The sequence below is a fragment of the Salvelinus alpinus genome, chromosome 22, assembly GCF_045679555.1.
Source record: "Salvelinus alpinus chromosome 22, SLU_Salpinus.1, whole genome shotgun sequence".
NCBI lineage: Eukaryota > Metazoa > Chordata > Actinopteri > Salmoniformes > Salmonidae > Salvelinus > Salvelinus alpinus.
Window position 1 is genome coordinate 2,822,557 of NC_092107.1, and position 16,259 is coordinate 2,838,815.

The following is a 16,259-nucleotide window of genomic DNA, read 5'->3' on the forward strand; positions in this document are numbered from 1 at the left end:
GTGTGATTCTAGCATTACAGTTCAAATGATTTCCCCTTTCACTGTTCAAAAGACCTGTGAGGAAGCCTGAGAATATATCAGCCTGGCAGGCATGTAAGCCCAACCTGACCCATGTGATAGGATAAGGCACTTTTCAGGGTGCTCACAAAGGAAGAGAGATAAGGGGAAGATGAGAGAGGAAGAAAGACAGGAAAGAGAGAGAGTTGAACTAAGCTCTCCGGGTGTTATCAAATGAAAAAATGAAACTAACCTCTGGCATCGAAAAACTCCTCATCTGAGCTGTCAACAGACTCCTGTGCAATGTCCTGCATCCGCCAGTGGGAGGCACTGTGCTGGCGGGAAGCGGCTGAGGGGTAGAAAGAGAAAAACAGATACAAATGAAGAACAAATGAATTATGTGAATCTATAAGTTTTTCCTTTCAGCTTCAAGTGCATTGTCTGTCTATAAACGGCAGCAGAACAATTGCATTAGCTTGTAGGGCCTTGGGCAGAGAGACTCCATTGGCCTCCAGTGTTACAGAGCACAAATCAAGCAAACCAGAACCCTATTTTGAGGAATTGAATGTGGCTCATATAAAGAAATATAAGGCTCTGAAGCAAACCAATTGAATTCAGAGGTTAGCCAGCTCATATTCTCTATGAACCATAAAACAATGGAGAGGGTGGCTCCATATCTAGGTAGGCTACTGTCCCTCAACAACACTCAACAACACCCAATACCTGAGATATTGAATCAATCTTTAGTATTACACAGATATCATGTGAAAAGTATGAATGCCAGTGAGTTCCTCAAATTCCCATTCTTCAGGACTAGAAAGAGGGAGTATTTAGAGAGATCCCTCAAGCTCTGTTCTTCTAAGATCAGTGTTAATAAAGTAATGCCAGATAAAGTCAATAATGTTCATTAGAAATGACTTTCAGACAACCAACGATTCTTCCTTTAAGTACTATTGAATTCAAACAAGATCAATGACAAGTGAAAGTGACAAAGTAAATCGTTCCATTGCGCTAACTTCCAGAGAACTGCAATTGGAGAGAAAAATGTCACCTAATTGAGTTATGTGAGCTTTCCCGTCCCTACACACAGAGAGCCAGTGTCTGAGAATCTAAGAGCCTTTACTCCACAACAACACCAGGCTGCTTATGTTTGATCTCAGCTCTTTTCATCCCCTCATCCCTCCATCCCTCCCTATATTATCTACTTCCAGAGGACATTTGCAGAGTACCATACTGGATGTTGAAACGCTGAGTTCATGGCTTCCATTACCATGGCACCTTCTCTGCCCTCACTGTTTTCACTCTCTCCGTCTCTCTCTCTCTCTCTCCTACGGCCCGCTTCTCCTCATCGCTACACAGGAATTAATGAGCTTTTCATTTCTTACAGGACTCCATCAGGTCAAATGTTTTCACTGTTAATATCTCATTGCATACCACCCTGCATACCACTGCTGGCTTGCTTCTGAAGCTAAGCAGGGTTGGTCCTGGTCAGTCCCTGGATGGGAGACCAGGTGCTGCTGGAAGTGGTGTTGGAGGGCCAGTAGGAGGCACTCTTTCCTCTGGTCTAAACAAAGATCCCAATGCCCCAGGGCAGTGATTGGGGACACTGCTCTGTGTAGGGTGCTGTCTTTTGGATGGGACGTTAAACGGGTGTCCTGACTCTCTGAGGTCATTAAAGATCCCATGGCACTTATCGTAAGAGTAGGGGTGTTAACCCCGGTGTCCTGGCTAAATTCCCAATCTGGCCCTCAACCATCACGGTCACCTAATAATCCCCAGTTTACAATTGGCTCATTCATCCCCCTCCTCTCCCCTGTAACTATTCCCCAGGTCGTTGCTGCAAATGAGAACGTGTTCTCAGTCAACTTACCTGGTAAAATAACGGTAAAATAAAAAATAAAATAAAAAATTGAGGGATGGGTGTCTCAACTGTTGGAGTTCTCTATTAGAGTCATAAAATGGGGGGGGGGTAGGTTAGTCTATGCTCAACCACAGCCTGGGCTAGGCCAGCACCTTTCACAACAGGACCCTTGAATTTACTTTTTGCAGTGTCTCTATGCACACTCACAGGACCCTACACACTCACACTGATACTCCAACACACACGCACAAACACCCACTTCATCAATTACTCACACACACATAATATGCACATACATTTATACTGACTCTACACACACCCACTCACATACAATCATCATATACGCTGCTGCTACTCTGTTTTCCATATATCCTAATGCCTAGTCACCTTACCTCTATACATACAGTATCTACCTCTATAACTCCAGTATCACTGCACATTGTAAATAGGCTACTAGAACTGACTGACCATATATATAGTATGCTTACTTACTTTCTCGTGTTCTTCTTATTTCTTATTTTTATTTCTTGTGTGTTTTTGGTCTACCTTATGTTAGTTTTAGTCCTACATTAATTACTGCATTGTTGGGTTTGGAGCTTGTCACAGCTAATACTTACTGAAAATGGGTTCTCAGGGGTTCACCCTGGTTCACTTCATTGGACTACATTTGTTTACAGCCGAGTGTATGGAGACACGCCATATGGTCCCTGGTCAAAAGTAGTGCACAATATAGAGAATAGGATGCCATTTGGGACACTCTGATGATGAAAATGTAAATACTAACTATGTCCTAATGACTAATTGATAATGACTGCAAATAGGGGCATTAACCAAACACCTGACATATTTACACTATTCTGTAATGTATTCTGAGTGATGTCCTTTAAATCTAATTACTCTATACATTCAATACCTCATTTACACAATCAAGCGTTTGGACACACCTTCTCATTCAAGGGTTTTTCTTTATTTTGACTATTTTCTACATTGTAGAACAATAGTGAAGACATCAAAACTATAAAATAACACATATGGAATCATGTAATAAAAGTGTTAAGTGTTAAACAAATCAAAAATATATTTTAGATTTTAGATTCTTCAAAGTAGCCACCCTTTGCCTTGATGACAGCTTTGCACAATCTTGGCATTCTCTCAACCAGCTTCACCTGGAATGCTTTTCCAACAGTCTTGAAGGAGTTCCCGCATATGCTGAGCACTTGTTGGCTGCTTTTCCTTCACTCAGCGGTCCAACTCATCCCAAACCATCTCAATTGGGTTGTGGTCGGGTGATTGTGGAGGCCAGGTCATCTGATGCAGCACTCCATCACTCTCCTTCTTGGTCAAATAGCCCTTACACAGCATGGAGGTGTGTTTTGCGTCAATGTCCTGTTGAAAAACAAATGATAGTCCGCTGCAGAATGCTGTGGTAGCCATGCTGGTTAAGTGTGCCTTGAATTCTAAATAACTCACTGACAGTGTTACCAGTAAACCACCCACACACAATTACACCTTCTCCTCCATATTTCACGGTGGGAACCACACATGCGGAGATAATCTGTTCACCTACTCTGCGTCTCACAAACACACGGCAATTGGAACCAAAAATCGCAAATTTGTACTCATCAGACCAAGGGACAGATTTCCACCGGTCTAATGTCCATTGCTTGTAATTCTTGGCCCAAGCAAGTCTCTTCTTCTTATTGATGTCCTTTAGTAGTGGTTTCTTTTCAGCAATTTGACCATGAAGGCCTGATTCACGCAGTCTCTTCTGAACAGTTGATGTTGAGATGTGTCTGTTACTTGAACTCTGTGAAGCATTTATTTGGGCTACAATCTGAGGTGTACTTAATTGCCGATTTCTGAGGCTTGTAACTCTAATGAACTTATCCTCTGCAGCAGAGGTAACTCTGGGTCTTCCTTTCCTGTGACGGTCCTCATGAGTGCCAGTTTCATCACAGCACTTGATGTTTTTTGCGACTGCACATTAAGAAAATGTTCCAGATTGACTGACCTTCATGTCTTAAAGTAATGATGGACTGTAGTTTCTCTTTGCTTATTTGAGCTGTTCTTGCCATAATATGGACTTAGCCTTTTACCAAATAGGGCTATCTCCTGTATACCACCTGAACAGTTGATGTTGCCAACTGATTGGGTCAAACCACATTAAGAAGGAAAGAAATTCCACAAATTAACTTTTAATAAGGCACACATGTCAATTGAAATGCATTCCAGGTGACTACCTCATGAAGGTGGTTGAGAGAATGGCAAGAGTGTGCAAAGCTGTCATCAAGGCAAAGGGTGGCTACTTTGAAGAATCTCAAATATAAAATATATTTTTGATTTGTTTAACACTTTTTTGGTTACTACATGATTCCATGTGTTATTTCATAGTTGTGATGTCTTCGCTATTACTACACCATGTAGAAAATAGTAAAATAAAGAAAAACCTTAGGTGTGTCCAAACTTTTGACTGGTACTGTATATTCAGTATATCCGTATGACTTTTGTTGGTCCCTATAATCAGATGTAAAACAAGAAGTTGGAGAAGATTTGTAAACAAATAAAGATAGATTCATATAAATACAGCTCATTAATATGTGAAGAGCTTTGGGAGATGCACTTTGTATTATGTTATTGTTTCAATGGGATTGACACTCACAGTCTCTTCTTTATAATGGAGTTTACCATAGTAAAGACTACAAAAAGTGAGAAAAAAAACAATGTTTGTATGGATGGTACATGGGAGTTCTCAGTACATTTTTCTGTTGTTAGAAACCCTGGCCTTGATCATACTGTGGTACAAAAATCTAGAATTGGCCCAGCAAGAACTCCTCACATGCTATTCCCTTAGAGCCATTAGGGGGAAACTCAGCACCCCTGAAGGATAATGTCCGGACCCTCTGCATCTGGGCTACTCAGAACCCATAGATATACTGTAAATCCCTTTTAATCAGGAACATACAGTAATCTCCTTATAATAAAATGCAGCTCTCTTCAGGAAATCTGCTCACCCTCATTCTCTCTCTGTCTGTCTCTCCACCGTCCTGGACCCTTACTGTGATCTGACTCTTCAGGCAGCTCCGTCACCATTTTCCTCATTTTGATATTCACAAAGGTTGCATAGAACATTTCCACAATTTTGCACAATGTTCCACAATTTCCAAATAAGTCCGATTTTATGACATTCATAGCATATTTGTTTAGGTTAAAAATAATATTTTTTGCTTTTGTGAAAATATGTTTTGTGATGTCCCAACAGTGTTCTCACCAGATTGTTCCCACAACATAAAGAAATATTCTGGGAACCTTTAAATAACACATTAAATGCATTCTAGGAAAGTTTTTGCAACATCAGGCAAATATTTTATACCAACATTCTATACTCATCAGCACAACTGGACAGTTTTTATGGTATGAGAACATTTGCTGCGCCTAACGATTGTTCTGGGACTTGTCACGGCCGTTGCTGGAAGAAGACCAAGGTGCAGCGTGGTGAGCGTACATTTTCCTTTTTATTTCAAAATGTCGCCAACAAAACAACAAACGAAAAACAACCGTGAAGCTTACAGGGCATTAGTGCCACAAACAAAGTTAACTTCCCACACAGAAAGGAGGGAAAAGGGCTACCTAAGTATGGTTCCCAATCAGAGACAACGATAGACAGCTGTCCCTGATTGAGAACCATACCCGGCCAAAACAAAGAAATACAAAAACATAGAAAATAGAACATAGAATGTCCACCCAAATCACACCCTGACCAAACCCAAAATAGAGACAAAAAGCTCTCTAAGGTCAGGGTGTGACAGAACTTTCACAAAACCAATTTTGGTGTGCTGGGTATGTTCTTTTCTTCTCAACACAGAGTAGAAAGAGCACTTGGGTCTGGTTCACATGTCCACTGGACATGTATTGAATCCCACACAAACAGGATGTAATATGTAGAATACAGAACATTTTGTATGAATGTGCTCTGACTCTGTGATATGGGACAGTGATTTGTAGAGGGCGAAATTGTCAATTCGCATGACAATTCAATAAGGAGTTGGCAAAAGAGCAGAGACAGACTTGCAACCAGGCTAGGGTGGAGGGGGGCAAAGGTAAATAATGAGTAGCGCCATCGGGTCTTCTGTGGATTGGACATACTCATTAACATCTTCTAATTTATTAAATCCCATTTTAACACACAATTAAAATCAATTTCCACAGCCAAAGAAAATTTGTGCAAAAGAGAGGTCTGGGGAACAGGGGAGGAGAGTGATCTCTCCATCAAATGTGCTAAATCGCTCAGTTGTCACCTTCCACATGGAATACCCACACACCCTCAAGATGATTTTGTTTTGATAATAGTTTGCTTTGCAGCTCCAGGGAGACAGCAGAATGCACATCTTTATATAGTAACCTGCTTAATCTGCCATTTGATATAAAATCTCACTCAATACCTACAGTATACTGCCCGGACTTCTCCCTACCTAGCAACGGGCACATAAGTCAGTGCTGAGGTTCACTACAGACATAGGCAGGGTCAGTGGTAGTGAGTTTTACATTGACAAATGACAGCCCAGTGAGGGGCAGAGAGGGTACAGGGGTCTGCTCTATAGCTTAGCTCTGACAACAGACCTTGCACTGAGCTAAGTGAGGAGGAAGGCTATCAGGCCTCCTCTCCTGCTTTAGCATGACGCCTAATGGCCACATCTAATGGGGGAGGAGGGAATGTGAGTGTATAATATGGCACAGGACTATGGCACAGGACCAGGATTTCAACATAGACTTTTTTCCTCTGATGACGCATATCAAGAGTGAGAGTGGGGAGAAATTGCTCAAGTAGTTTTTAAATGAAATGAGCGGCATTAGTGAGTTTATGTAGGCGATGAAGTAATCCAAAAACGCATTACAGACATACTCTAAAGTATATTCCCTTATCGGTAAGTAACCACCAGCATCTGTGGTCCATATTGAAGATATTTGAGAGAGACTAACATGGGAATGATAAAAACTCTTCCTCTAAAATGTTACTAAAAAAGCCATGTCTATCCCAGCTGTTGTTTGTGGCAAAGAGCTGCTACTGTAAAGTGCTGTTCTCTCTCTCTATCTCTATCTCTCTCGTGTTCTCTCGCTCTATCTCTTTCTCTCTCTCTCTCTCTCTCCCGCTCCCTCTCCCTCCCTCCCTCCCCAGCCAGCCAGCCAGCCAGCTTCAGGCTCCCAGTTAGGTATACAGGCAGTGCTCGACAACCCAGTGCCTGTGTGCTTCCTCATGACAAACAGCCATTAAATTCTAATTAACACTATTTAGCATGCTTGAATAAATAACTGAGGTTAGGGTCTGAATTCATTATCACACGCCTGAGTAGAGTTTAGGGAACACAATGCTGCTGCAGCCTGTTGAGCACTTGGCAGCACTGCTGAATAGAGGCCAAACCTACGATTTCACTGATGGGACATAAGATTGTAACATTAGATGATAACCGTCAGTTATTGGAAAATGACAAACGTCTCATTGCTCAAAGATTCCATGGACAATAGGGCTATTTGAGGGCTTACATGAGGTTGCAAAAGATACATAAATAATACATGGAAACAATTATTGTGAAAACGTATCAAAAAGGTAACACTTAAACTGTTTGGCATTGTAATTTGTTGGTAGAGAGTCAGCCAGGCATATCTATAATTTTTCTGGCAACAACGTAGTGATTGAAGTAGCAAACATGAGTGGTTGTGAGACTGAGCTCTCCCGCTAAGGTACGAGAAAGAGCGAGAGAGAGAGAGGGAGGCGATGGGGGGGTATCCCTGCCTCCATGTTACGGCCGTTGTAAGGAGGAGACCAAGGCGCAGCGTGGTATGCGTACATACTTATTTATTTTAACGAATGAACACTGAACAAACGAACAAAATAACAAAACGAACCGTGAAGCTATATGGATAGTGCAGACAGGCAACTAAACAAATAACAAGAACCCACGAACACCAAAGGGAAAATGGCTACCTAAATATGATCCCCAATCAGAGACCACGATAAACAGCTGCCTCTGATTGGGAACCATATCAGGCTACCATAGACATACAAATCACCTAGACCTACAAACACCCTATACATACAAAACCCCTAGACAATACAAAAACTAGCGTACCCACCCTAGTCACACCCTGACCGAACCAAAATATAAAGCAAACATAGATATCTCAGGTCAGGGCGTGACACTCCCCTCATCGAAGTTACATGTTACAGCAGCTGCACATTACATATACAGACCACTTGACTATTTCCTCATTTTGTTAAGTTACAACAGTTGACAGTGCATGTCAAAGCAAAAATCAAGCCATGAGGTTGAAGGAATTGTCCGTAGAGCTCTGAGACAGGATTGTGTCGAGGCACAGATCTGGGGAAGGGTACCAAAATGTCTGCAGCATTGAAGGTCCCCAAGAACACGGAGGCCTCCATCATTCTTAAATGGAAGAAGTTTGGAACCACCAATACTCTTCCTAAAGCTGGCTGCCCGGCCAAACTGAACAATCGGGGGAGAAGGGCCTTGGTCAGGGAGGTGACCAAGAACCCGATGGTCACTCTGAAAGAGCTCCAGAATTCCTCTGTGGAGATGGGAGAACCTTTCAGAAGGACAACCATCTCTGCAGCACTCCTCCAATCAGGCCTTTATGGTAGAGTGGCCAGACGGAAGCCACTCCTCAGTAAAAGGCACATGACAGTCCTCTTGGCGTTTGCCAAAAGGCATTTAAAGACTCTCAGATCATGAGAAACAAGATTCTCTGGTCTGAATGCCAAGCGTCACGTCTGGAGGAAACCTGGCACCATCCCTACGGTGAAGCATGGTGGTTGCAGCATCATGCTGTAGGGATGATTTTCAGCGGCAGGGACTGGGAGACTAGCCAGGATCGGGGGAAAGATGATCGGCGCAAAGTACAGATATAGATCCTTAATGAAAACCTGATCCAGAACGCTCAGGACCTCAGACTGGGGCGAAGGTTCACCTTCCAACAGGACAACGAACCAAAGCATACAGCCAAGACAACGCATGAGTGGCTTCGGGACAAGTCTCTGAATGTCCTTGAGTGGCCCAGCCAGAACCCGGACTTGAACCTGATCGAACATCTCTGGAGAGACCTGAAAATAGCTGTTCAGCGACGCTCCCCATCCAACCTGACAGAGCTTGAGAGGGTCTGCAGAGAAAATTTGGAGAAACTCCCAAATACAGGTGTGCCAAGCTTATAGTGTCATACCCAAGAAGACTTGAGGCTGTAATCACTGCCAAAGGTGCTTCAACAAAGTACTGAGTAAAGGGTCTGAATACTTATGTAAATGTGATATTTAAGTAGTTTTTTTAAATAAATGTGCAACAATGTCTTAAAACCTGTTTTTGCTTTGTCAAATGGGGTATTGTGTGTAGATTGATGAGGGGAAAAAACAACTGAATCAATTGTAGAATAAGGCTGTAACGTAACAAAATGTGGAAAAAGTCAAGGGGTCTGCATACTTTCCGAATGCACTGTATATAAATAAATAGTCCATACTCAATGGGGACATGAGTCTAACTCCAGGAATGAAGATGACTACAATACAGAGATTATTATAACATCAATTGATCAGCTTCAAGAGGTGCACCGGCAATAGCGTACAACATCTAACTTGCTTTGAAGTATACAGCTCATTAAAGTACCAAAAGCTTGCCTAGTGGTTGATTGTCATAAGCACCTCAGTGCAGGGTCATTTCATGTTCATTTACTTAAGTTTCAAACGTAGTCCGGACTTAAGAGCATAATGAAGCTGCATTTTCTTCCTTGTTTCAGTCCACTGTCAGCCAGTCAGGTTGGCAGCTGGTAGCTGTTTGAGAAACAGAAGACATGTTTGAGGACTGAGAAGAAAAGAGGGATGTCACTAATATTATTCAGCCCATCACACAGCAAAGCTGCCAGAGAAGATATACAGAATTAACCACACTACGTAATTACTTTCGAAATTAATTTATTCAACTGCAATCATTGGTCTTGATTATTCTTCTTCAGCTTTCAATTTGGATCTTATCAATAAGCAGAGTTTATTATGTTGAGTATGCCTGAAAATAAATGAAGGAACAAAACTATCAGATAATTACAGTAACGATGTCAGCCGAAGCCATTAATGCAGAAAACAATGTTATCTAGGGAATGTGTTTGTCTGGGTTATTGATGGCACTGCTTACTTTCTCAAATGAGTTCTGAGGACAAAAGCTACTTGTTTGCTCAACCGTCATTTCTGTGATAATCACCATCTCGCCTCTTTAACTTTTATTTAGCAGTGAAATGGTCTTACTGAGTCGTATTACGAACAGGAATCACAGAAGACAAGGACTGTCTGGTGTCTCTGTGCTTATTTGTCTGCAGACTGACAAAAGCCTTTGAGATTCAGACATAATAATCAAATGAAAATGTAAACAATTCAACTGTGACCAGTTCAATTTACCGGTACATGAAGCTGAAAAGCAGGGCTATGTTTTGACTTTCATCTAGGTAGAAATGAATCAGTTGGATAAGGGCCTTCCCACTGGGCACACACTGGTTCAATCAACGTTGATTCAATGAATTTGTCAACGTATTGTGACGTGGAAAAAACATAGGATTTGAAAAAAGCCAACGATGTAAACTGTTGTTTTGAGGGTGAAATTTCAACCACAACATAATGTTATTATGGTAACCAAATTTCAACATAGACAAACTTTGTATAAAATATGTTGAATTTGTACCTTTAAAACAACGTCAGATCTTCAATGTTATTTCCAATATAGGAAAAAAAATATATAGGCTGGGCAGCACATCCTACTGGAAAACTGATCTATCCACAGCTACGCTTTAGTCTCCCATCCAGGGTTTTAACCAAGCCCTGCTTAGCTTTGATAATTGTCACTGACTATTACCAATGTGCTATCGTGAGAATGGTTGTTGAGAGATCTCCACTTAAAAATAAATATATTCACTATTGCTATGAGAGTCATTTCAAAGGGTGTTTCACAGAGCAAATTAAATATGACCATACTTGATCACACCAAATATCAACATTTGAAGATGTATCTTCTTCTTGGATAGTTCCATCTGTGCCAATGACTTAGTCTGGCTTTAATTCCAGTTAATATCGACTGTATTTCTGTATTTTGAAAGTTATACATCTTGAAAACTTGATTGCTGATATGCAAATCATTTTGGGACTATATCAACAATGGACTAATGAAACAAATACCAAAATATAGTTTTTGGGTGGAATTTCCCTTTAATAGGCTAAATGTATTGTATTTCAAAAGTGATATTGGATTGTGTTTGGTTGTGAATGTAACAAAATATCAACATTTGAAAGAGATTCATCTTCTGCTTGGATAGTTCCATCTGTGCCAATGGCAGTCTGGCTTTAATTCCAGTTTGTCTATAAATTTATAATTTATATGTTGAATTCACATCTCTATCTCAACCAAAAATCTAAGTTAAAGAATAGGACTAAATGCATTTAAAGTTTGATTTGATTTAGTCCTCTTAATTAACTTTTGATTGAGATGGAGACGTGAATGCAACATATCAATTATTAATTTGTAGACAAACTGGAATTAAAGCCAGACTAAGTCACATTACATACAGTGCATTCGGAAAGTATTCAGACTCCTTGACTATTTCCACATTTTGTTACATTACAACAGTTGACAGTTGACAGTGCATGTCAGAGCAAAAATCAAGCCATAAGGTTGAAGGAGTTGTCCGTAGAGCTCTGAGACAGGATTGTGGCGAGGCACAGATCTGGGGAAGGGTACCAAAAAATGTCTGCAGCATTGAAGGTCCCCAAGAACACAGTGGCCTCCATCATTCTTAAACGGAATAAGTTTTGAACCACCAATACTCTTCCTATAGCTGGCTGCCTGGCCAAATTGAGCAATCGGGGGAGAAGGGCCTTGGTCCGGGAGGTGACCAAGAACTCGATAGTCACTCTGAAAGAGCTCCAGAGTTCCTCGGTGGAGATGGGAGAACCTTCCAGAAGGACAACCATCTCTGCAGCACTCCACCAATCAGGCCTTTATGGTAGAGTGGCCAGACGGAAGCCACTCCTCAGTAAAAGGCACATAACAGAGATGGAACTATCCAAACAGAACATAAATCTCCTTTAAATGTTGATATTTTGCTGCTTTGACAACCAAACACAATCCAATATCACTTTTGAAACGCAATACATTTTGCCTATGAAAGGAAATTTTACCCCAAAACAACACTACATAATCAAAAGTATGTGGTAACCTGTTCGTCGAACATCTCATTCCAAAATCATGGGCATTAATATGGAGTTGGTCCCCCCTTTGCTGCTATAACAGCCTCCACTCTTCTGGGAAGGCTTTCCGCTAGATGTTGAAAAATTGCTGCGGGAACTTGCTTCCATTCAGCCACAAGGGAATAAATGAGGTCTGGGACTGATGTTGGGCGATTAGGCCTGGCTCACAGTCGGCATTCCAATTCATCCTAAAGGTGTTTGATGAGGTTGAGGTCAGGGCTCTGTGCAGGCCAGTTAAGTTCTTCCACACCAATCTCGACAAACAATTTCTGTATGGACCCCGCTTTGTGCATGGGGACATTGTCATTCTGAAACAGGAAAGGGCCTTCACCAAACTGTTGCCACAAAGTTGGAAACACAGAATCGTCTAGAATGTCATTTAATGCTGTAGCGTTAAGATTTCCCTTCACTGGAAGTAAGGGGCCTAGCCCAAACCATAAAAAACAGCCCCAGAGCATTATTACTCCTCCACCAAACTACAGTTGGCACTATGCGTTGGGGCAGGTAACGTTCTCCTGGCATCCGCCAAACCCAGATTTGTCCTTCGGACTGCCAGATGGTGAAGCGTGATTCTGTCACGCCGTAACCTTAGAGAGCCTTTTTATGTCTCTATTTGGTTTGGTCAGGGTGTGATTTGGGGTGAGCATTCTATGTTTTGTTTTTCTATGATTTTGTATTTCTATGTTTTGGCCGGGTATGGTTCTCAATCAGGGACAGCTGTCTATCGTTGTCTCTGATTGGGAACCGTACTTAGGTAGCCCTTTTCCCTCCTTTCTTTATGGGAAGTTAACTTTATTTGTGGCACATAGCCCTTAAGCTTCACGATTGTTTTGTATTGTTTATTGTTTTTGTCGGCGTCATTTCTAATAAAAAGGAATATGTACGCTCACCACGCTGCGCTTTGGTCCAGTTCTTACGACGGCCGTAACAGATTCATCATTCCAGGGAACTGTGTTTTCACTGCTCCAGAGTCCAATGGCACGAGCTTTACACCAGTCCAGCCAAGGCTTGGCATTCCGCATGGTGATCTTAGGCTCGGCCATGGAAACCTATTTCATGAAGCTCCCGATGAACAGTTCAAATCAAATACTAATTTATTTGTCACATGCGCCAAATACAACAGGTGTTGTACCTTACTGTGAAAATGCTTACTTACAAGCCCTTAACCAACAATGCAGTTCAAGAAAAATAGTTAAGAAAATATTTACAAAATAAACTAAAGTGAAAAAAATGATTATAATCTAAAAGTAACACAAGATGCTAACAATAACGAGGCTATATACAGGGGGTACCGGTGCCAAGTCAATGTGCGGGGGTACAGATCAGTCAAGGTCATTTGTAAAATGACTATGCATAGATAATAAACAGTGACTAGCAGCAGTGTAAAAACAAAGGGAGGGGGGGTCAATGTAAATAGTCCGGGTGGCTATAATTTGATTAAGTGTTCAGCAGTTCTATGGCTTGGGGTAGAAGCTGTTTGGTCCTAGACTTGGCACTGCGGTACCGCTTGCCGTGCATTAGCAGAGAGAACATTCTGTGACTTGGGTGACTGGAGTCTTTGACTATTTTTTGGGCCTTCCTCTGACAACGCCTAGTATATAGGTCGGATGCCGAGCAGTTGCCATACCAGGCGTTGATGCAACCGGTCAGGATGCTCTTGATGGTGCAGCTGTAGAACTTTTTGAGGATCTGGGAACCCATGACAAATCTTTTCAGTCTCCTGAGGGGGAATAGGCATTGTCATGCCCTCTATAACGACTGTCTTGGTGTGTTTGGACCATGATAGTTCGTTGGTGATGTGGACACCAAGGAACTTGAAACTCTCGACCCGCTCCACTTCAGCCCTGTCGATGTTAATGGGGGCCTGTTCGGACCCATCTTTTCTTAAAGTCCACAATCGGCTCCTTTGTCTTGCTTACATTGAGGGAGAGGTTGTTGTCCTGGCACCACACTGCCAGGTCTCTGATCTCCTCCCTATAGGCTGTCTCATCATTGTCGGTGATCAGGCCTACCACCGTTGTGTTGTCAGCAAACTTAATGATGGTGTTGGAGTCGTGCTTGGCCACGCAGTCTTGGGTGAACAGGGAGAACAGGAGGGGACTGGGCACGCACCACTACCGTCTGGCCACTCTACCATAAAGACCTGATTGGTGGAGTGCTGCAGAGAAGGTTGTCCTTCTGGAAGGTTCTCCCATCTCCACAGAGGAACTCTGGAGCTCTGTCAGAGTGACTATCAGGTTCTTGGTCACCTCCCTTACCAAGGCCCTTCTCCCCCAACTTTCAATGCTGTTGACATTTTTTGGTACCCTTCCCCAGATCTGTGCCTTGACACAATCCTGTCTCGGGGCTCTACGGACAATTCCCTCGACCTCATGGCTTGGTTTTTGCACTGAGATGCACTGTCAACTGTGGGACCTTATATAGACAGGTGTGTGCTTTTCCAAATCATGTCCAATTAATTGAATTTACCACAGGTGGACTCCAATCAAGTTGTAGAAACATCTCAAGGATGATCAATGGAAACAGGATTCACCTGCGCTCAATTTCGAGTCTAATAGCAAAGGGTCTGAATACTTCTGTAAATAAGGTATTTCTGTTTTACATTTTTTATACATTTGCAAAAATATCTAAAAACCGGTTTTCAGTTTGTCATTATAGGGTATTGTGTGTAGATTGATGAGGGAACAAATGTATTTAATCTATTTTAGAATAAGGCTGTAACATAACAAAAGGTGGAAAAAGTCAAGGAGTCTGAATACTTTTCGAATGCAGTGGTTAGTGTATCTTTAGGTATTTGTTTGATTATTCCAATGTTGATGGAAAATCCTGGCTGTATTTCTGTATTTTGAAAGTTATATATCTTGAAAACTCGATTGCTGACATGCAAAACATTTGTATTAAAGTAGTAAATGTTTCGTATTTGGTCCCATATTCTTATAGCACGCAACGATTACATCAAGCTTATGACTCTTTTCTTTTTATGAATTCTTTTATCAGGTAAGCTAGTTGAGAACAAGTTCTCATTGACAACTGCGACCTGGTCAAGATAAAGCAAAGCAGTGCGACACAAACAACAACACAGAGTTACACATGGAATAAACAAGCGTACAGTCAATTACACAATAGGGGAAAAAAGAAAAAAAAAGAAAGTCTATATACAGTGTGTGCAAATGGCGTGAGGAGGTAAGGCAATAAATAGGCCATAATAGCGAAGTAATTACAATTTAGCAAATTAACACTGGAGTGATAGATGAACAGATGGTGATGTGCAAGTAGAAATACTGGTGTGCAAAAGAGCAGAAAAGTAAATGAAAACAATATGGGGATGAGGTAGGTAGATTGGGTGGGCTATTTACAGATGGGGTATGTACAACTGCAGCGATCAGTTAGCTGCTCAGATAGCTGATGTTTAAAGTTAGTGAGAAAAAGATAAGTCTCCAGCTTCAGCAATTTTTGCAATTCGTTCCAGTCATTGGCAGCAGAGAACTGGAAGGAAAGGCGGCCAAAGAGTGTGTTGGCTTTGGGGATGACCAGTGAGATATACCTGCTGGAGCGCGTGCTACGGGTGGGTGTTGTTATCGTGACCAGTGACCTGAGATAAGGCGGAGCTTTACCTAGCAAAGACTTATAGATGACCTGGAGCCAGTGGGTTTGGCGACAAATATGAAGCGACGGCCAGCCAATGAGAGCATACAGGTCACAGTGGTGGGTGGTATAAGGGGCTTTGGTGACAAAACGGATGGCACTGTGATAGACTGCATCCAGTTTGCTGAGTAGAGTATTGGAAGCTATTTTGTAAATGACATCGTCGAAGTCGAGGATCGGTAGAATAGTCAGTTTTACGAGGGTATGTTTGGCTGCGTGAGTGAAGGAGGCTTTGTTGCGAAATAGGAAGCCGATTCTAGATTTAATTTTGGATTGGAGATGTTTAATATCTGGAAGGAGAGTCTGGAAGGAGAGTTTACAGTCTAGCCAGACACCTAGGTATTTGTAGTTGTCCACATATTCTAAGTCAGAACCGTCCAGGGTAGTGATGCTAGTCGGGCGGGCGGGTGCGGGCAGCGAACGGTTGAAAAGCATGCATTTGGTTTTGCTAGCGTTTAAGAGCAGTTG

The 16,259-nt window shown here is 41.9% G+C and overlaps 1 protein-coding gene across 2 annotated transcripts in view; it reads right to left on the reverse strand.

Moving 5' to 3' along the window:
* The window catches only part of LOC139548773 (membrane-associated phosphatidylinositol transfer protein 3-like), a 190,908-nt gene that overhangs the window by 164,070 nt on the left and 10,579 nt on the right, over window positions 1–16,259 (reverse strand). For both annotated transcript variants that reach the window (XM_071358600.1, XM_071358599.1), the window contains exon 2: window positions 251–346. In XM_071358600.1, coding sequence (XP_071214701.1) covers window positions 251–346 — 96 coding nt within the window. The remainder of the gene's footprint in view (window positions 1–250; window positions 347–16,259) is intronic.